The sequence below is a fragment of the Lemur catta genome, chromosome 5 (assembly GCF_020740605.2).
Source record: "Lemur catta isolate mLemCat1 chromosome 5, mLemCat1.pri, whole genome shotgun sequence".
NCBI lineage: Eukaryota > Metazoa > Chordata > Mammalia > Primates > Lemuridae > Lemur > Lemur catta.
The window spans coordinates 98,054,081-98,076,293 of record NC_059132.1 but is presented as its reverse complement, the minus strand read 5'-3'; the positions used below and the strand labels follow the sequence as shown (position 1 = coordinate 98,076,293).

Genomic DNA, 22,213 nt, shown 5'->3' with positions numbered 1-22,213 from the left:
AGCACCACCGCCTCCAGAGTCAGAATTTGAACCCGGGCAGTTTAGATGTGCCTCGCCCCCACCCGCCACTATTTAATATTGCCTCCCCAAAGAAGCTGAGTGGTTGGTTAGCAGCGTGGCCCCACTAAAGTTTCCCTATGACTGTAAAAATAAGTCTATTGTGAACTAAAATACAATTTTAAGGCTCACCACCCCCACCAGCTAACTGAATGGACCCCCTCATGGCCAAAGGAATATCCTAAAACTAAATTGCCTGCCAGGAGGAAGGAGGTCAGACATGCCTCCCTCCCTTCTTGGAGACATCCTTTATAACCCATTAACAGGCCTAAGGGTATGCAAGATAAACCTGCAGGTCCTCAATTTACACAATAAATATACGTCTGGTGGCTTATTACTGATAAACAGCTCCTTATGTTGAAACATTCCAAGCCTTTAGACAAAGCTTCATGTCTTTAGCCAATTACAAGCCAAAGAATCTTCAAACCCACCTACATAACCTGTAAGCCCCGGCCCAGCTTCAAGATGGCCCACTTGTGGGGCCAAACCAATGTATGCCTCCCACATATTGATTTATGATTTTACCTATAACCCCTGCCTCCCTTAAATGTATAAAACCAAACTGTAACCCAGCCACACCCAGTCCATTTGCTCAAGGATTCTTGCGCGTGGCTCCAGGTCATGGTCCTCAAATTTGGCTCAGAGTAAATCTCTTTAAAATTATTTTGCAGAGTTTGGCTTTTTTTCCCGTTGACACTATCGACTTCAAATAACTGCAGACACTATAAGAAATAAATAGTAAATTTAGTTTCAGTCCACAGGAGTAATAACACCATGGTGTGGGAATGTTCTCAATTCTTGTCAACTTCTCAGATTCCACAAGATTTCACCTTTGGCCCCCAATAACATTCCATTTCACCGTCTCAGCGCTCTTCCCCCGCCCTGCCTGCCCCCGTCCCCGTCCCCCAACCCCATGCCTCTTTATTCCAGTGTTTCTCCATTGAATCTGCTCCAAACCCTGCTACGCCAGCTCTCTAGTGGCCAATGTCAACTTCCGCATCCGTAAAACAGCAATAGTACCTGTCTAGCCTCAACCCCGCTAGGATTGATGAAAGCGTGAAGTGTGAGACCTGTTTATTGACATTCATTTCTATCATTCTGATAGTAGTTGTGTTCTCTTCTCCCCACACTTTATAATAAAAGAAACAGAAACGACTTCACGTTCAGAAACACGCCTCCCCAAGCTGCACTTGCTTAGTCCACTCCACCTGCCCCAAGCTGGCTTTGAGCATGCGCAGTAGCGACAGCTCAAGTCTTTGCTTCCGCACCTTCAGCCGCTGCGCTCTGATGACGTAAATCTCCTGCGCGGCGGGGCGAGCGGGTTGCGCGGAAGGAGGCTCAGGTTCGCCTTCCCCCATAGATTCTGGTGTCCGTGGGGCTCGCCACCCAACATTATGAAGGAAACGCCACTGTCGAACTGCGAGCGGCGATTTCTGCTCCGTGCCATCGAAGAGAAGAAGGTAAATGGTCCCCGCTAACTGCGCGCTGCGCGGGCGCTCGGGTCGCACGGTGCGGACTCACAGACCTGGCCCGCGCGGGCCCGGGCAGCCCCTGGGGGAACTGCCTGTACGGCTGTACATTCTCCCAACCACCCAGGCGTTATTTTTCTCCGACGGGTTCTTTTCAAGGCTCGACTGGCCCCGAGGGACTATCGGGGCCCTAGTTTCCACTTTCCTATGGGGGTGGGGTGGTTGGGATCCCACTCTCCTCCAACCGCTTAGCCCAAGGCCGGACACAAAGTAGTTCCTCAAGAAATACTTGTTGAAGGAGTAAATGAATGACTGTTGTGCTTACAGCGGCTGGATGGCAGACAAACCTATGATTATAGGAACATCAAGATCTCATTTGGAACAGATTATGGATGCTGTATTGTGGAACTTGGGAAAACAAGGTAACAGGATTCAAATTAGATACAGATTCAAAAGGGAGAAGTTTGAAAATAACCTGTTGATTTGTTTATTTACAAAGTAGCTAAAATGTCTGGACAGTACTTTTTTTAGCTGCCAAAAAAATAAGTATTTTTTATGCAAAATGTTTTTGATTTTGTGGTCACACTTTAAATTTTTAATCATAAACGTATTTCATGATTTTACATGAGTATCGTGTAGTTCATTCTGACCTCTGTAAATCGTGTAGAAAGCCAGCAGTGATTACACTGGATTGTTTGCTGCACTTCTCTTCACATTCTAATGTGAGGAATGTAGAGACCTTGAGCATCTTGTCATTAAGTAGGTCCCACTTTCCTCTTTTCCTTAGTGACGTGATCAATTAGGTTTTTAATATTCATTGGCAAGTTGTGAAGATATTTGGTCAGATAATGAACCATACCATAGGAAAACCCTTAAGAAATCTCAAGTTTTAGTGCCCTCTTTTATCAATAAATAATTGTTTTAGAAAGGAGAAGTAAAGGTCATTGATTTTTCTAAAAAAATCTATGCAATAGTAAATATTGTAATAAGTGAGGTTTTTTTTGGTCATCTTTTTAGGTATACTAATATATGTTTTATTTCTATGTATATTCTAGTACTATGTTTTATATGTAATTTCTACCTCTTATATTTGCTGAGTATGTTATTACTCAGAATAAGATAGAAACTTGCTATCTAAGACTTTTTTCTTAATTGGAAAGGAAATATATTTAATCACTTTGTACCTTTATCTTTGCAGAGTTCTTGGACAGGTTTCCTGTGAACTTGTGTCTCCAAAACTGAATAGGGCCACAGAAGGTATTCTTTTTTTTAACCTTGAACTCTCTCAGATGGCTGCTCCAGCTTTTGAACCTGGCAGGTATTTAAATCTTTTTCTTAAGCTGCTTTAGCCATAGGAGAACCTAACAGCAGTGAGCTATTGTTTCAATGCCTCGTGTTATATTTCATGACATTAGCCCATTCCTATTTTCATAGGCAGTCAGATCTCTTGGTGAAGTTGAATCGACTCTTGGAAAGATGTCTAAGAAATTCGAAGTGTATAGACACTGAATCTCTCTGTGTTGTTGCTGGTGAAAAGGTGGGGAATATGCCCAAAATTCTCAATCTTAGGTTGAATACTGTTGATTCATCGGTTCCTGTATCTATGCTTATGTTCTCAGTGCTTTAGTTAATTCAGTTTTGTACTGGTTCACTTCACTCCGGATGTTCCTGAGTGCTACCCTTAGAACTTTGTGCCATTTCTGTCTCTGAAAGGACAAAAACCGTCATCTTTAAAGGGTGAAAATAGCAATGTGGATTTGCATGTGGCTTTTAGATACAGTTTCTCATTTATATTCTCGTGTTATTTAAATGACTTGATAGAAGCAGGTAGTTTTCTTTTTTTATGGATGAAAAACTGAAGAATAGATTAAATCCTTCTTTTGGATAAGTTTATTGATTTATATAGGACCACCCAATGAGTCTGTGGTAGGGCTGGCTTTGGAAATCCTAGTCCCAGTAAATTGTGCTGCATGAGGATATTAGAACTTTATTTTATTTTTTCTTTTTCTTTTTTTTTTTGAGACAGTCTTACTCTGTTGCCCGGGCTAGAGTGCTGTGGCGTCAGCCTAGCTCAAAGCACCCTCAAACTCCTGGGCTCAAGCGATCCTTCTGCCTCAGCCTCCTGAGTAGCTGGGACTACAGGCATGTGCCACCATGCCCAGCTAATTTTTTCTATATATTTTTTAGTTGTCCAGATAATTTCTTTCTATTTTTTTAGTAGAGACGGGTCCTCGCTTTTGCTCAGACTGGTCTCGAACTCCTGAGCTCAAACGATCCGCCCGCATCAGCCTCCCAGAGTGCTAGGATTACAGGTGTGAGCCACCTCGCCCGGCCAGAACTTTATTCTTGATTAGGGTATTTTGACCAGCTTTTTGACCCCAGAAAAGTCTCTTAGCTTTCCACATTCTGTACCTGAATATAATACTTTCTCTTTGTATTATTATAAGGTTATCAAAAATATTATCCCATAAAATCTAAGAGGTATCTGGGAGTGGTGTCACACGCCTATAATCCTAGCACTTTGGGAAGCTGAGGTGGGAGGATCACTTGAAGCCAGGAGTTTGAGACCAGCCTAAGCAACCTAGTGAGACTTTGTCTCTACCAAAAAAAAAAAAAAAATTAACCAGGCATGGTGGCACGCACCTGTAGTCTCAGCTACTTAGGAGGCTGAGGTTGGAGAATTGCTGGAGCCCAGGAATTCGAGCTTGCAGTGAACTATAATGATGCCACTGCACTATAGCCTGGGCAAGAGAGCAAGACCCTGTCTCAAAAAATAAATAAATAAGTAAAATAAAACTAAGAGGTTGAGGTTTTTAAATTAGCAGGGACAATACAAATATAATTAGATTTAATGTCAGGAAAATTTTAGCATTGAATATTAGAGTGGTTCCATTTATTAGAGTATATCTTTTACCATTGTCAAATGACTCACACAGAAAGATGAACTGTTGCTATTTCAGATGTTTGTTTGGCTTAAAATTTTTCTAAATATATTTTTTTATTGATAAACTAGGAGTAAACTGAGTGTTTTAACAGCAAGAAAAAATTTGTATAGTGTTACTTTTCCTGGTAGGTAGCCATTGGTTATTATCAGTTAGGATTCATTTTTATTTTAAATTCATTTCCAGGTTTGGCAAATACGTGTGGACCTACATTTATTAAATCATGACGGAAATATTATTGATGCTGCCAGCATTGCTGCAATCGTGGCCTTAAGTCACTTCCGAAGACCTGATGTCTCTGTCCAAGGAGATGAAGTAACACTGGTAAGTCTCATGATGGGAGCTGGGATCCTTTCTATGAATGAATGAGTATCCTAAATTTGCAGGCAACTTGTTACTCGTGAAGTTTTGTTGTAGACGACAATTAGGTAAGTTCCAAAATTTGTTCATAAGGCAAAAACTACATTTGGTCAAAGTTGCCCTAGAAATCTGTTAAATGTCCTGTATTCTTATGTCTGTCAGTAAGAACAGACTTTAGTCTGGTTTTTTAGAATAAAACTAGATGACTACTTCTTTGGATTGAGCATTAGATGAAGCAGTTGGCTGTGTTTAGGGGCCAAATGTGTGAAAAGTACTTGATTCTCAGGACAGTGAGACGCTTACCCTGTAAGAACCATCCAGTAAAACTGAAAAGAACTGAAGAATCAGTAGATTCACATCTCTTTCCAGGACTTTTGTTCTCTGAGCAAATTAGATGACAGAAGTCTATCAGAAATACCTGGAGGGCTTGTTAAAACATATTGCTAGGTTCTACTCCCAGAGTAGGCTAGGGCTAGGACCAGATAATACTGATGTTGCTGGTCCCAGGTGCACATTTGGAAATCATTGACCTACGTTGTTTTTCTCTTTTGTGCTGAGTATGTCAGTTTTGATTTATATAAATTACATGCTAGAATACACTGTAGTAAAAGTTTGAGTCCTAAAGTTGCAAAAGAAAACATCAGAAGCCCAAATTTTCTAAGCAATAATTCGTAATGCTTAGAATTTAGGCATTAGATTGGAGCAGACCCTTAAAAACTTAGAGTTAGGGACAAAAGTTTATTAACAGTAAAGATTATGTTCTTTTAGAGGAGGACATTTATATAAGGAAGTAAAAAATAAAGTAGAGAGCAATTAATATACTTGAAAACTAATTAATTTAAAAATACTATAGCATTATTGCTGGTGGAAATGTAAAATGGTCATGTTAAAGTTTGGCAATTTCTTAAAAAGTTGAGTGTAAACATCATTCTATATTCAGAAAAATAACAATGGAAGAAGAAAGTACTTTTATATGTACATCTTTAGCATATTTCACCTTATAATATTAAAATAAATTGCAATGCCTTAAAACGAGGAAAAAAAATTTTTCCAGCGATTCTATGCATGTCCAAAAATCTACAGGAGGAATGAGAGTGTATGTTCACTCATAGACTTGTATACGAATGTTCATAGCAGCATTAATTGTAATAGCCAAAAACTGGAAACAATCAAATGTTCATCAACTGGTGAATAAACAAAATGTGGTATATACATATAACGGAATACTATTCAGCAATAAAGAGAACTGTGAACTAAGGATAGATGCTGCAAGGGGGATGAAACATGCTAAGTTGCAAAACACCAGGCACAAAGACTACAAATTGTTTGATTATGTTTGTATGGAGTGGTCAGAAAGGGCAGGTTTAGAGAGAGAGAAAGCAGATAGATCAGTGGTTAGTGGTTGCTTGGGGCTGGGGTGGGAGTGAGACTTGACTACAAATTGGCTTGAGAAAATTCTGGGGGGTAATGGAAATATTAAGAGAAGTAGATTGTGATGGTGGGTCCATAACTATACATTTACTAAAAATTTCATCATGTGTTTTTAATGAGTGGATTTTATGGGATATAAATTATACTTTAAAGCTTTTGGAAGGTGCTGTACGGTGTTGAGGAACATGAGTGGTAAAGTTTTTGTAAAAGGTTATTTAGGTATTCACTGAGAATTAAATTTCATTTTTTCTTTTGGTATTTGATGTTCAAGGTGATTTTTCGCAGGTTCATAACTTAGTGACTGTAATTATTGAACCTTTTCTTTTGAAACAGTATACACCTGAAGAGCGTGATCCTGTACCGTTAAGCATCCACCATATGCCTATTTGTGTCAGTTTTGCCTTTTTCCAGCAAGGGTAAGTCTTGCCTTGTCGTGGGCCAAAATCATAAATGCAGCTAGGAATTTTCTTACTCTACTCAAATGTGTCCTGGATAAATGAACAAACACCGCTTTAATATTAAAACACCTACTAGTTCTTTCTTTCTTTGTAAGGGCATTAGCTGGCAAAAACCTTTCTCAAGAGAAGTGGCAAAACATTTATACTATAATGAAGATACTTCCCAACATTTTTCTTTTCATAGCATACTTATAAATATATGAATTTACTGTGGCATGGTAGTATCTTATCTTTCCTAAGGATGTACAGATGTTGAGAGAATTATATGTTAGCCTCTAATTTGGGAAAGGGAGGGTAAAAATTATGGTGGATTAATGGAAGATAGGGGACTTTGGAGCATATTAGATGGAGTAGTTCTAGGAGCAGGTTACAAGGTGGGGATGGTTTACAAACTGTGAGGAAAAATCTATTATAGTTTTCTTCAGCTATCCAGTAGTTTCTTCACAGCTCGCTGCTAAATCCTCCAATGACAGAAAACCTGGAGTCTTTGTAATCATGCTTTCAAATGAAAGCTTGAGCCTTAAATTTCTTTAGAAACAAGGGGAGATATAAATATTTTGATAATGTTAAGCATAATGACTAAAGAAAAGCTTTCAACTTTTAGTCATTGTAGTGTAGAGTTTCATTAGAGGGAAATGGACCACTGTTGTCCAATAGAAATAAAATGTGAGCCATATATGTAATTTTTAATTTTACAATGGTCATATAAAGTAAAAAGAAACGGGTAAAATTAATTTTTATATATTTTATTTAACCTAATATATGCAAAATATTTTAATATATAATCAATAGCTTAAGAATTACTCATGAGATATTCTGCATTCTTATATTTCCACTTAGTCTTTGAAATCCAGTATTTTATATACTCAGTTTGGACTGGCCACATTTCAAGGGCTCAGTAACCACAGGTGACTGTTGACTAATTATCAGCCAGTACAAAAATAGACAGGGCTTTTTGTTTTTGTTTTTTTACAGCAAATGTTGCCTGATAAGAGATGGTATTTTTTTTTAATGAGCCATCAGCAAAACCTAGAAGAACTTCAGAGACAGACTTTGGGGCAACTTTAAAATTAACCAAATTAATATTATCTAAGTTTTTATTAATGAGCCAGAAGTCATTTAATCAAATAGATAGCATTAGGTTTTATGTTATATTTTATTTAAATATAACCAATCTGAATTTAATATGATTTCACTGTAATAGCTAGAAGTATCCACTTAGCATTCATTTATGTTCGTAAACACAATTTTCATTTCTTTCCTCATTTAAGTGACTCAAATCCACAGGCTCAGACCTATACTCTGTTGACTTTAACTAATGCCATCTTTTTTAAAAAATTCATTACCCTAAAAATGATAAGCATTCAGCCACAGATTTGCTCAGGTCCATTTAACATTCATTTCAGAACATATTTATTGGTGGATCCCAATGAACGAGAAGAACGTGTAATGGATGGCTTGCTGGTGATTGCCATGAACAAACATCGAGAGATTTGTACCATCCAATCCAGTGGTGGGATAATGCTACTAAAAGATCAAGTTAGTGCTTTGATTAATGTCCCATTAAGAATAGGTTACTTCTCTTTAGAAGCTGCTTGTGTTTTAAGCAAAATCCAATGAGCAAGTATACTTTGAGTGAGTGATTCTAGGGTGTGCTACAATCTGGTTTCAGTACTATAGCCACATTCATTCTGTTGACCGGTGGCTATGAGATATCCTCCTTCCTCCTTTGCTGTTCCCTTGTCTGGCCCTCCAGAATCTGACCCTTCCAACTAGAGGAACACTCTTTTCTTCTAGAAAAGAAGAAGAAAAGAAAAAGATTTATATCTCTATTAGATTTATATCTCTATTAGAAAAAGATTTATATCTCTCTTTCTAGAAAAGAAAAAGATTTATATCTCTATTAAAAAGAAAATCAAAAAGTAGAAATTAGGTAAAAAGATAGTTTTACTTTTAGAATTTGGATAAAATAGGCAATGGTTCTCAAACCCAGCTATATATCAGATTACGTAGGAGCTTTTAGAAAATAGATTGCCATATAGCATATAGTGTAGGTGGTTAAGAGCATAGAGAGCTGTCTTAGTTTGAATTCTAGCTTTGCTTTATACTAGATGATCTTGGGCAAATTATTTCATATCTTTGGGCCTAGCTTCTTCCCTCCCCGACTTGTTCTTTTTTAATTGATCTCATCCCTTGGTGATGGGCCCAGTTTCTTTATTGGTGAAATAGGGAATAGTGTTATTACTGACACCTTGTTGTTAGAAGGATATAAGGATAGATAAATATAAGTGCAGTATCGAGCATATATTAAGTGTGCAGTAAATGTTAGTTTCTGTTAACATCATCCATTGTCTTTATTACGAGCATCATAATTATTACCCAGATCTCTATTTGGATTACTCACAAAGAAAGGAAGTTAGTACATTCCTGAGCATATGTGTATGTCTGTGTCCTCTTGTATGGTGTCTTTTATGCTGTCTTCTAAGAAAGTTTTTGGATGTGTTCCCTTAATGTGATAGTTCTTTAAATATTTTAAAACAACTCAAAACTTGCCTTAATTTGTGTTTATATTGTATTATTTTCATATTTGGGGAAAAGAGTCAGGCTTAAATTATAAATGTAGAAAAATTAACTTCATGGTTTTAGTTTCATTAGAGAAAACCATTTGATTTGTGTTCTTTAAATAACAGAATTCACCTTTATAAATAGGTTTTGAGATGCAGTAAAATAGCTGGTGTGAAAGTAGCAGAAATTACAGAGCTGATACAGAAAGCTTTGGAGAATGACCAGAAAGTTAGGTAAGTTTAATTTCTTAGAACTAAATGGCCTTTTTATATATTTTTTCTGTTGAGGGTTGTTCTTGCATAAGGGCAACCATATAATTTTCACACATGATCTTTCCTTATTTGTTAATCTCAGTTGAATATACTACTTAATGTTTTTTAAAAGTTGATTGGATTCAGTTTATTATATTTTATCCAATTTAAATATAACTCATATTGCAAAGCCACGTAAGATTTTTCTTTAAAAGTTAACATTTTCTTAGGGAAAAAAACAATTAATGGGAAGAACACAAATGAGTTGATTCCTATCTCTGCTTTACTGTGTTGTCTTAAGATATGTAGCCCAGCACTTCAGTGTTCTTTTCTATAACTTGGGATATTAATGCTTACCTAGTAGGGCTGATTTGAGAATTAGAAAATAGTATACTTTAAGCACTTAGCAAAGGCCTGGCACATGGTTCAATAAGTGATAATTATAGTAACTTTTTATTTTTTCTCTTGAAGGCATAATGGGTGAGGTTAATTTAGTCAAATAAACTGTTCCAGTAGTTCTCATCCACCAAAGATAAAATAATTTTTCCTTCCTGTTTTCTCTCTAATCTGTCATTTTCCTCTGCTATTTCCCCTTCCCTCCCAAAAAACCCTGCATACAGGAAAGAAGGTGGAAAGTTTGGCTTTGCAGAATCTATAGCAAATCAAAGGATCACAGCATTTAAAATGGAAAAGGCCCCTATTGATACCTCAGATGTAGAGGAAAAAGCAGAAGAAATCATTGCTGAAGCTGAACCTCCTTCAGAAGTGTATCTTTATTGGGTGATATTGGCAGTAACAAGAAGATTCATAACACTTTTGGCATTATTAAGGCTACATGAATGGGTGTGCATGCCAAAATTAGTTTTCTGAAACAGTATTTTAGAGAAAACACTTAAGATACAAAATAATGTAATGTGAATCATTTAAGTTGATGATATAACATTCAACTTCTTTTCAGTTTATCCTGTAAAAACCAGAAAATTTTCTATTTTAAGAACCAATTTACATCATTTCTTTTTCCTTTGAAAAATTATTCTTTAATATTGATGTCATCGTGAAACACTTTATATACTATTATACATGGTTCTCAAATTTATTCATTCATTCACTAAATTTAGTACTGTAACTAAAATGTTGAGAGCCTGTCTCTTGATATTTCTTACCATTAATTGCATCCATAAAATCTTGCCTGGGTCATAAATTTAATTTTTCTTTCTTCTTCATTGTTCAGCCATCCCTAATATAGCTATATTAAATTTTTTTTCTAAGAATTTGAAGCACACTTGAATCACTCTTACAAGAAGAAAACTTTAATTCTCATTCTTTTTCAACAGTCCATCAAATAGCAGTATTTTTGTTACTCAGTTTCCTTAACTTGTTTAGTGTTTCTAAACCTGTGTTATGGACGACTGGAACTGCCCAAATTGGAGAGGGAATAGAAAACTTCTGGGGTGATCTTGAAGACTCTGGGAAGGAAGATGAGGATGAGGGTGGCAGTGATGAAGCTATCATTCTTGATAGTATAAAAATGGACACTGGAGTAGAAGTCCCCAATATTGGAAGCCAAGGTGGGTGATACTTTATGCCTTTTATGTGATGTAGGTGTCTCTATATGGTATATATACTACCTATGTTATGTATAGATTATACATTATAGATAGCAATATATAGAGATGTATATATTATATATGAACTATATATGTGTATAACAGATATAGATATACATAGCTACCTATACATAGAGAATATATATAGGTAGCTATATACAGGAATATATGTATCCTTTTTTTTAGAGGGGCTAAATATTGTGATTTAAATTTCAACTAATTACTGAGGCTAACTGCCATATTAACACCAATTCTTCTCTAAAAGAATATGTTTATCTTTGTGGAGTAGTGGTACACTTTGGCATATAAATAATAGCAACTTTTTTTTTTTTTTTTTTTTGAGACAAAGTCTCGCTTTGTTGCCCGGGCTAGAGTGAGTGCCGTGGCGTTAGCCTAGCTCACAGCAACCTCAAACTCCTGGGCTTAAGCGATCCTACTGCCTCAGCCTCCCAAGTAGCTGGGACTACAGGCATGCGCTACCATGCCCGGCTAATTTTTTCTATATATATTTTAGTTGGCCAGATAATTTCTTTCTATTTTTAGTAGAGACGGGGTCTCGCTCTTGCTCACGCTGGTCTCGAACTCCTGACCTCAAGTGATCCTACCGCCTCGGCCTCCCAGAGCGCTAGGATTACAGGCGTGATCCACCGCGCCCCGCCAATAGCAACATTTTTAATTAAAACCTTTTTTTTCCTGTTTTTCTTCTCTATATGTATTTGGGCCAGTTTTAAGGGGATGAGTTTCTTGAAGATCTCATTCCTCCATGCTGTCTTTTTTTGTATCATTATCATTTCTAGACTGAAATAAAAAGCCCATATCATAACATAGAATAGTACTGTCTAAAGAAAACTTTTTGCAATGATAGAAACATTCTGTGTTTACACTGCCTGGTGTGGCAGCTACTTTTTCCATGTAGCAATTGAATATGTAGTGTGGCTTGTGTGAGTGAGGAACTGAATTTTAAATTTTATTTAACTTTAGTTAACATAAAATTAAATAGCCACATTTGGCTATGACTACCCTATTAGATAATGTGGTATTAGAACATAAAAATTTGTAGAAGTGACTGGCATACCAGTAGTCCTAGATGTTCCTTGCATTCTGAAAGCTGTAGAACTAAAGACACTGTTGATTTTGCCAATGGACATTTTTATTTTTCAAAAAACCAAATTCTTGCCTGGTCCATATAATAAAATAATGATTTTTTTTTTTCAGGTAAGAAAAACAAATCATACAAAGATCTAGAAACTAGGCTGGCAGGGAACTAGAGGATGCACTCATTAAATCTGGTTAAGGAAACAGTGAAGGTGGTACTGTTTAGGAGTGAATGCATATACCACCTGCTTTCAAGGAGAAAACTATTACTTATGAACACTACTGAGAGCCTGTTGGGTTTTTTTGATGTTGTTTGTTTTTTTAATTACTCAAGTAAATAGATAAGGGGAAAAAAATCCCCATTGATTGAGACCCTTATTCAATTTTCTGAGGAGTGATTACTTCTATATTTGTTTAGTATTCTAAGAACTGGTTAATAGCTAGACATTCTATTGCTGGTTTAAAGAGCAAAATTTTCAGCTGAATAATGAAGGTGGACATAAGATGGAGCAGGTAAACCCTTTCACATGTGAACAAAGGGAGAAACCAATTGAAAACCAAAAATATAGAGAATTGATATACAACCAACTGGGAAAAGGGTTAATTCACTTTATATATATATCACTAACTAGTGCCCAGGAGAAAAATGGGCAAAAGATAGAAAACAGTTCTCAAAGACAATCAAGTGGCAATATTTTTCATGGTCAACCCTGATAGTAATAAAAGAAATAAATTCAAAGAAAAATGACATGGCATTTTTTATTACCATATTTGGCAATATTAAAAATACCAACATTGGTTAAGGTTATATGGGAAATGGTTCTTCATTTACCATTTCTAGAGAGATTTGGCAAAAGTATCTTAGAATGTATGTGCCTTTTGAACCAACAATTCTGCTTCTAAGAATTTTTTTCCCAGTGTTTTTAATAGGGAGAAAGTAAAAATAAAATTCTAAGTTAAACTGGTGTTTTCTTACTGAGTGGCACAAATAATTCAATTGGCATATTGACTTCATATCATTTCCAAATTGGTTCTACAAAAGATGCCAATATGGACATTTCCCCTAATTTTTAGGTATGACATATATCAAGTGGTTATACAATTAAGGAATCTTTAGGAAATAAGTTAAAGAAACATTGAATTTTTACAGGAGAGTTTTTCAGAGTTGGTGAGAAAGGAACTATTTGAGAAAGATTAGGGAAAGAACAAAGTGTATCTATAAGCCTCCACCCAGACTAGCTTGGGCTGTCTGTGTTAGCATGGAAATGGGAGTTTTAGAACCTCTGACATAAACTCATGTTTATTTGTTTCCCAAGAGATTGCTTATATTTAACATGTTTTTGTTTTTTTAAAAGATGCCCCTATAGTACTCTCAGATAGTGAAGAAGAAGAAATGATCATTTTAGAACCAGACAAGAATCCGAAGAAAATAAGGTAACAAATTTCTGGTTTATTTCAAATATATACAGACTTTTGGAGGCTTGCTCTCAGGCTTTCTTTTTATATACTACTATAAACAAAGAGATACCCCTTTTTCATTAGATATCCGACTGTTCTTTTGATGATTTTATAAAAATCAGACCTAATTCTATAAACTCTTTGGATGCCTTTCAGAGTTATTGTATTTTACTTTCATAGCTGACACATTTTATATCGTACTGGAAAAAATAAGGAAGGCCTATTTCAGTGATATAAACTTTAACATACTGTTAGTAAACTCTTGATTCACAGAACACAGACCATCAGTGCAAAGCAAGAAAAAGCAACAAATCAAGTAAAGAAGCCAGTGAAAAAGAGAAAAAAAAAGAGAGCTGCTAATTAAAGCTAACATAGTTGTATATTTGTATATATAACTATTAAATGGATATTTATTCAGTGCTGACAACCCTGGGTATGTTTTATTCATAAATCTATTATAAAATCTAGTGGGCTTTTTAAAATAGGGTGTTTTTGTTTTTACATTATGCTTTAAAATAAACTTTCTGGAGAACTTCCTTGCCTGTTAATTTGCACAAAAGCTTCCCACCCCATCCATAACTTCAGTTGAGTTTTTTGTCCTCTTAAAACCTGAGCAGGTTTTAAACAGCTGAGACCTGGTAGCGTGTAAAAGTTGATCAGAAATGAATGAAAACGCAAGCATTTTTTAAGCTGCTGCAGTGTGTACAAAGAGCTGAAAGAGTCTTGGAATCTTTACTGTACTGATAAATAAGCACAAATTTATTCCAGATATGCTTAGATTATGCCCAAGTCAGCAAAATGTCCAGTTGCTTAGGAAAATGAATGCCAAAATTTGAGTGTCTGTTTTCCTAAAACTTATTTTAGGGGAAGGCTTTCCACTCCCTATTGTACGGTAAAACCCAAGTTAACTTTTGTAAGTGAAATCCTGAAGTCAAAATTTTTTTACCTCAAATTAAATGTGACTTGCAAAGTTTTCCAAATCAATTTATTAATTCTTACTATCTTGACAGCTGGCATCATTAATACTTTAACAAAATCACTTAAAATTAGCCAAATATCTAAGATACATGTACAAAAGATATACAAATTAAAACCATTTAAAAAGTAATAGATACCATAATTTGTACTTGGCCATAACTTCTGTATTCAGAAATGATTGTAAAATTAAAACCAAAGATAAAAACTGTACACCATATACTTTGAGTGATTTACATCTTAGAAAACAAAGGCAGTCTTTCTTTCACTGTTACAGATTTAGTGTCTCTGGTGGGTTGAGGAGAGAAACACCATGATACCTGTAAGAAGACAAAAAACATTTTTAGCAATATTCATTAGAAGATCATGGGATAATACACATCATTGGAAACTCTAAAATGCTGTTTCTGTCTGATTGAGTTGATGGTTTCAGAAACATTGTCTGGTCCCCAAAACATGCATGCATGTCATCCATCTCCCTCCCTTCCCCCCATGTGGAGCAGAAAGCACTAACTACAGCTGTCTCCAAACACAGGACCTGTTAAGAGAACACCTTCTCAAGGAGGCTGTGGCAGATTCGTCTAATCCTTTAATAAAGTTAAATGTCAAACATCCCTGAACGATAATCTAGAAAAGCAAGTTTCTTCAGTATCTATTCAAGTTAACTCTTACTTTGAATTTTTATACTTTTCTCTTATTGACTGTTGTGCATGCTGTGGTGCTTTGAGGTAGGTCTGGTGAAGGTCCATGAGACAAGGCTTAAGACTTTCCAGAGTATATCCAGTCTTCTGTACTAATGATTCAGGCTATAGAGAAAGGAGTAGAGAACCACTGAATTTTGTTTTTGTAACAGACACAATAGCTGACATTAAGCTTAACTTATGTTAAATTTCAGTAATAATCTTTAATGCTAACTTTGATACATTTTTACTACTTTTCCCTGCAAGCAGCAGGTCAGATGGCCTGAATTCCTCAAGCACACCTTTCAAATCCAAGTTATAACTAAGCTTTCTACTGAACAAGCAGATGCTATCCAACAGGTAAGATGCCTTAAACAATACACAGCCGCCCCTCCAATATACTTAGGGGATTGGTTCCAGGACCTCCAGTGTATACCCAAGTCCCGCAGTTGTCCCTGTGGAACCTGGGTATATGAAAAGTTGGCCCTTCATGTACACAGGTTTTACATCCCAAGAATATTATGTATTGAATCCGCATTTGGTTGAAAAAAAATCTACAGATAAGTGGACCCTTGAAGTTCAAACCTGTGGTGTTCAAGGGTCAACCATATATATATATGACCAGTTTTTCCAAGTAAGAACATCTAGACAACTATCAGTTCTACAGGACAGTTATTCAACTTATCTGGCACAAGCATTTCAGTCACAAGGTAAATACGTGAAGACAATGTAATACATACCCAGCTTCGTCCCGTGATTGTGTAGAGTGCTAAATGAAAGGCTGCTCCAGCAATAAGTGATGGTAAATACTTTAGGTATGGGTCAGCATCTATCAAGCTTAATTCTCCTAAAAACTGAAATGAAAACTACTTTAGAGCTTTAGAATTCAAACCTCAAATCCTTGCCTTCTGACCTATTTTCTTCCTATCTTTGAAATTGGCTCTGTGGCAACTCTAGAAAAAATATTCCACAGCCTCATCATTAAACATACACTATCAGTGTTTTGCACCATTCCTTTCTTGTATTTTCCCTCCTTTAATAACTTTTTAAAACAACAACTCTTCTGACTACTATCTCCCAAGGCTTCATCCTCATACCACTAACTCCTAGTGCTTTCCTGATACTATCTTTTGCCAGTGGTAAGGCTTTTTTTTTTTTCTCCATACTGTAGCATTAATCTCTCTCCAGAACACTAAACCTCTTGACCAAAGTGGTTGTACAATGGAACTAGAGCTTGACCCTAATTATTACCTAAGAATCTCCATCCAACAAAATGAAAATAACTTACCATTGCTAAACTTTCAACTTTGCAGTTTGCAGGCTGCAGATGCAAAAAGTATTGGGTAAGAAACTGATTTATTGTTGGTGCAGCTAAGTCAAAAGAAAGGACTTTCAAAACTAGGTGCTCCATTCTCAGAACTTGTTTCTTGGTATAGGTATCATCTGTAATGTACACAAACTCTGCTACTTCTGGGGGGTATATTTCTTCAAACTTTCTACAATGAAAAAAGTTTTAAGTAATCAGTCAAGAGAAGCTTCTTTATCCCAATTCTGAAATCCCATTAGCAGAATACACGGAATGAATCCAAAACCAACACTCTACCAGCTGCACTTCCACAGACACTTGATCATCATTTCTAGCAGGACTGGGTAGCTAACTGCTAATTAAAAGGCCCAAATTGATAAAGGACTTTTGAGAAAATAAATGAAAGGCATGAGATTTCCGAAGATGGGGACAATGCCAGCGTTCACCAAGCAACTAGAAATTTAGGAAATACAAGTCTTAGGAAGGTAAATATGTTTTCACTTTTACGTTTAGTTTTCACGTCTTGAGAGAAGACAAGACACTGCTTATATCCCAGAAAGCACTATTATGGAAAGAACTATGCTTTTAAAACTTGTAATCCAGTCCTGTTGTACAGAAAGTGTAGCCAGTCTCCATGTTCATTAAAGGTACCCTGGAATCCAGATCAGGAAAATTAGTGTTCTAGATTAGAACACAGTTTTATCTTGCTCCACTTCTTCAAACTTCACCACACTGCCATCCCTAAAGTAGTCACTAACTCTCTGCCTCGTGTAATATGTTAAAATATCACCATTAATCTCAATTTCTTCTTCCCTACACAAAAAGGTAGAGGTCACTTTTAATCGAGCAAACCAAGGTGGACTTACGAAGCTAACAGCATAGCAGCAGTGCCCACAAGCTGAAGCTTTCCTCTTAACACAGACATCGAAGAAAGGAATCTATCAATGTAGTTCACAGCCAAATGCAAAGTCTCATTCTGTAGTTTATATTCTTCTCCTACTTCAACTAACCAATCCACCAGGATAGCCCTCATACTGTTAGTGATGTCTGGCTGTTTCTTCATGTAACCCACTTTAGGTTTACACTTAACCTGTTGAAAAAGTTATTTAGTAGTGTTAAAACTGCAATTAGGTTATTTTATCCGTTAACAAAGATGCTGCATGCTATAAACTTAAGTACAGCATTAAAGTAATTTACTAGTAGTTAAAAAACTTAAACATTATCCTCTTCAATTTCATTTGGCCACATTTCATGAATACATTACATACATCAGATACAGAGAGCCTTTACCTCCATTTCCCTAAGGTATGTGTGAATATCCTCATGGTAGTCTGGTACTTCATTAACGCTCAGTGGCTTTTCATCTTCTAATACAATTGACATGTCCATAGTATGTGGTGATTCTGGGACAGTTAAAAAGATATGATTAATTGCTTAATTTTCTATTTGGTTTAATAGCTAAAAATGACTGCCCTTGTAAGGAATCTCATACTACCAAAGCATTTATTTCGCCCAACTAAAAAGGATTTTTCGTGACAAAACACAAATATTTCACTCTGATTTTAATATCTGTGCACATAGCTTTGAAATGATTTTAATAAGAAAAAATAGTGCACTAACAGGAAAACAAGGATTGGGTGTTATCTTAAAGTATGCATCTTCCACGAGCAAAAGGAACAAATGGTATGGTGGTTCTGTAAGCATAAAGCACTTAAAATCCAAGTTTTAAGATAGTATCTAAGATTTGCCTTAAGAGGTATTGCAGACCCCCCAGAGTTTAACATATTCAAAGCACAATTAGGCAATAGCTAGAATCAGTGAAATGATTTCCATTAACAAGTGTTAATGAGGAAATTACATTTGTTATGTCACTTCAGATTAACATTATAATAAGTGATTCATTTCTTGTAACAAATTATCTTGAGGCAAATAATATCATCCATTATTCTTTTCACTTCAAAGATCATCTTGAGGTTAAACATTTGTTGCATAATTTGAATAAGAACACAAATTATTTCCAAAGGACTTTCCTCTTACCCCTCATCCCCCACAATCAATATAACTAAAACTAGAATGAGACTGGATTTAGTAAGCTGTCCAGTGATTCTAACCCTTTGGTAAAGAAAATGCACAAACCTTAGGCAGAGCCATCTACAACAGCTACTCTATTCTATATGTTGGTAAGAGCAAACAGCCATGGTATAACCATTGACTGACTTCCAGGAGGGCAGTGTCACTTTCTGCTATCAAATGATCACAGACTGGTTTTATAGAAACACAATTGTAAAGCTGGAAGAGATGTTAGATATCACATTATTTAAGACTGCATCCTCAAGTAGCACATTCTAAAGTGGTATGGAAGAAGTGAGTCTTATAAAAACAAATCTATTCTTCCAACCAAACATTTATGGGATCAGATTAAAATAAGTATTCAAAATCTAATTAGATTGATGTAATTTTGACAGTGTGCCCAGATTAGGATCCTTCTGTAGGTCACTAGGTCAAGTGTTAGCTGTGATACCTGAGGTAAGTCACACCCTTTTGAAGCTTTGTTACATTAAACCTAACTCACTTCATCATAATGATCAAGTAAGACATTGCCTTACAATGCAAAATAACAGCAATCCAATCTAGTTATAATTACCTTAATTCGATAGAGACTTTCTTAAAACTTACCAAAACTACCATCCATTGGATAATCAATGGGTACCAGTGGTTTTCGTGGTGCAGGTAAAGTAATAGCTGAATTAAAAGCCAGGACATCTTCATGTTCTGTTTTTTTGGATTCTGCTGGCCTCTTTTGAGTCTCTTCTTCTGCTTCATCCACATGAATGGTGAATGCAGGCTGTTTACTATTTGTTTTCCAAGGAGGAACAGTGACATGATCATCATTTATAGGAAGATCCTTAAGAGGTGCAACCTAAAAAGAAATTGGTAACTGGCTTTAAGCCTATTAAATGGAGTTTTGTTTTCTTTCCCTCATGGGTCTCAGCCTTTGCTTTTTCTCCTAAGTACTCTATAAGGAAAATTAAACTTTCTAGGCAAAGTCCAGGCAAACAATAGTTTGAGCACGGACAGAAAGGATGTTCCAGTTTGTCACAGGCATTCCCACAAAGGTTATAATACTAAGTGGAATTATGTAAAAGTAATCAAGGCCACAAGAAAGGTGGAGTGGCAGGCCAATAGATGACAAGTTTAGGGAAGAGTTGGCAAAAAAGTATTGGTTCACCGCTTTCGCCCCAGGGTGGAGCAACAGAGCAAATCCGGTTAAAATGGCGGAATTTACCAAAAGCAAAGTATTTTTTATAACCTTTCCTACAGTAGATCTCTTAAACAGAAGATGAAGTGTAAGGGGAACCGGGTCCTAAAGCAGTGCCTAGGGTTTATAAGTGGAGAGTAGGGCGCTGAGCTTGGCAAAGACGACACGTATTTTATGGCTTGGATCCTTGGATCCCTTTATCTATGGGAAGATGCCCCCAATAGAGAGCAGACAGGCAGCATACGCAGTGTTGGCGGGGGTCGTGATGCTAAGAATAAAGTGAGAAGCTCCTAAAGTGGCATCTCATACACCGGAAACTGGGGACCAGGTGAACTCCAGACTCCCTCCCCTCAAAAGCCCAGGGGATGCTTTATCGCCACTCCACTCTTCCCGCTAATCCTATGCCCAATTCCCGCTCGGCCCACCCTCCTACAGACATCTCGCATCCTTTTACCCGTCGCGTCTTGGGCCTCTGCTGCGGCGCTGGACCCCGCGGGTTCCCGGCCTTCAGTACAGCCAGCGCAGCCCGGGTCCGAGGCTGCTGGGTAGGCGCTGCCTTCTCCGGGTTGATGTTCTCCTGATCCTCTTGGAGCGCCGTCTGCTGCAATGTTAGCAGTGCCGAGCCTGCCTCGCCGGCTGAAGGCCCCGGCGCAGAGCTGCCCAACATCACTGTTCCCGGAGGCGGGCGGCGGGATCAGCCTGCGGCGCCAAGCAGCGTGCACTCCCCGCCAGCCGACCGGTTGCGCCAACTCAGCCGAGGAATCCAGCCGTAGCTGCCCACCGCAGCCCAGGCCAGCCTGCCCGCCTGCCTGCTCACCCGGCTCCAGACCACGTAGGATCAAGGGGGTCGTGAAAGGCGCGGGCAGGCAAGGCCAAGCACGGACAGGCGTGGCGGGCCAAAGACGTCCCCGAGCTGTAGCAAGCAGCCCGCCGGAGCGGCGGCTGTTCATGCAGTTCAAGTATCCCGCGACTATTGAAATGGACCAATGAAAGCGGTCGAGGCCCGTGACGTCACTCTAGGCGACGGGGTCGCAGGAGAGTAACGGAGGCCACGAAGGGGCGGGACTGCTTCCCTCCGCCCGGCGAAGAGGCGGGGCGGGGCGGAGAGACATCGAAGTGGGGCGGGAAGAAAAACGCCTGCGCTGGGCGGAGGGGTAGGGAAGACACAGGGCCCGAGCTTCCCCTGACTTTAAGCTGAGCCACTAGGCGGAACCCTGGAAATGCCCACATAGTAATACAGTACTCAGGTGGCAGACTATAATGTTATCTTACCATTTAGATGTTTATTCACAGTAGGCAGAAGTTGTGTCTTATGCTTTTTATTTTTCCTAATGAAGATGCAATTAAGATGCCAACTACTGTTGTATACATAACAAATAGTAATGTATTACAAGAAATTCAAGTAGATATTAATTTTATCAATTTTTCCCAAGCTGTGGCAGCCAACAAAAAACACACAGTGAAATTCTAGTGACTGACATACAATTATATGCTCTATTCAGAAACCAAGGCTGTTTAAATATAATAAAAACAATATGACCTTATTAAAATAAAACTCCCTTAATTATATGTGCCTTTAACAAATTTTTATATTTATAGATAAGGCTGGCACATAATTAATAAATATAATGGCATATAATCAAGAAGCACTGTTTTCTGAAAAATTCATAAATCTGCCCTTCTTGAAAACATAAAGGATAGCTTATTTTCCATTATCTTTATGCCATTTTTAAATCTTTTCCCTTGAAATCAATAAATATGAATTCAAATTTATGAACAAAACCTCTGTAGCCTCAAAGACATATTTTCCTTCATAAATGATAAGGGAATTAGAGGGTACTAGTGCAGAAAAATCTAAAAAGCCATCACTATTTCTGCACCCTTCACCTATATATAGTACATTTGTATAGTTCAACTGGTTACAGCACAAATTAAGATCCCCCTACTCTATGCAAGCTCTGCTTACTTCCCTGGCCACAATTTACAGCACTAAGCCAAGTCAAGCATTTCACAAACCACAGCAGGGTCATAAAACATTACACCAAAAAAAGAGAAATCAGTTGCAAATCAACCCTAACTGCTAGAAAAAAATAATTGGTAGGTTATTTACAGTGGTTGATGACCATACTTAGTAACCAGGACACAAACCAGGTACACCAAGCACTTGGGTTCTGGTCCCAGCTTTATAAAATGCCAGCCTATCCTCTTAATCATGTAACCTCACTGAGAATCAGTTTTCTTATATGATTTCACAAACTTATAGAACAATTGTGAAGATCAAATATGGCAATATATAAGGA

The 22,213-nt window shown here is 37.3% G+C and overlaps 2 protein-coding genes across 3 annotated transcripts; one reads left to right on the top strand and one right to left on the bottom strand.

The window, feature by feature from the left end:
• The first annotated feature begins 1,332 nt into the window (after positions 1 to 1,332).
• EXOSC9 (exosome component 9) lies at positions 1,333 to 14,120 on the top strand. Of its 2 annotated transcripts, none has more exons than XM_045552333.1 (12): positions 1,333 to 1,517; positions 1,854 to 1,948; positions 2,725 to 2,844; positions 2,961 to 3,063; positions 4,655 to 4,792; positions 6,593 to 6,675; positions 8,124 to 8,256; positions 9,427 to 9,515; positions 10,154 to 10,300; positions 10,917 to 11,101; positions 13,591 to 13,669; positions 13,967 to 14,120. In XM_045552333.1, exons 1-12 carry the CDS (start codon positions 1,452 to 1,454, stop codon positions 14,055 to 14,057), a joined length of 1,329 nt encoding a protein of 442 aa, XP_045408289.1. In that variant the 5' UTR covers positions 1,333 to 1,451; the 3' UTR covers positions 14,058 to 14,120. The 2 variants fall into 2 exon arrangements, with proteins under 2 accessions (XP_045408289.1, XP_045408288.1); XM_045552332.1 differs by having other exon boundaries at positions 13,949 to 14,120.
• Positions 14,121 to 14,661: 541 nt separating this feature from the next.
• CCNA2 (cyclin A2) lies at positions 14,662 to 22,164 on the bottom strand. Its single transcript, XM_045552334.1, has 8 exons — positions 20,368 to 22,164; positions 19,331 to 19,574; positions 17,945 to 18,057; positions 17,521 to 17,744; positions 16,637 to 16,844; positions 16,089 to 16,202; positions 15,341 to 15,474; positions 14,662 to 14,988 (listed from the first exon to the last, which is right to left on the bottom strand). The coding sequence occupies exons 1-8, from the start codon at positions 20,578 to 20,580 to the stop codon at positions 14,940 to 14,942; spliced, it is 1,299 nt and encodes a 432-aa protein (XP_045408290.1). The 5' UTR covers positions 20,581 to 22,164; the 3' UTR covers positions 14,662 to 14,939.
• Between the last annotated feature and the right edge of the window lie 49 nt (positions 22,165 to 22,213).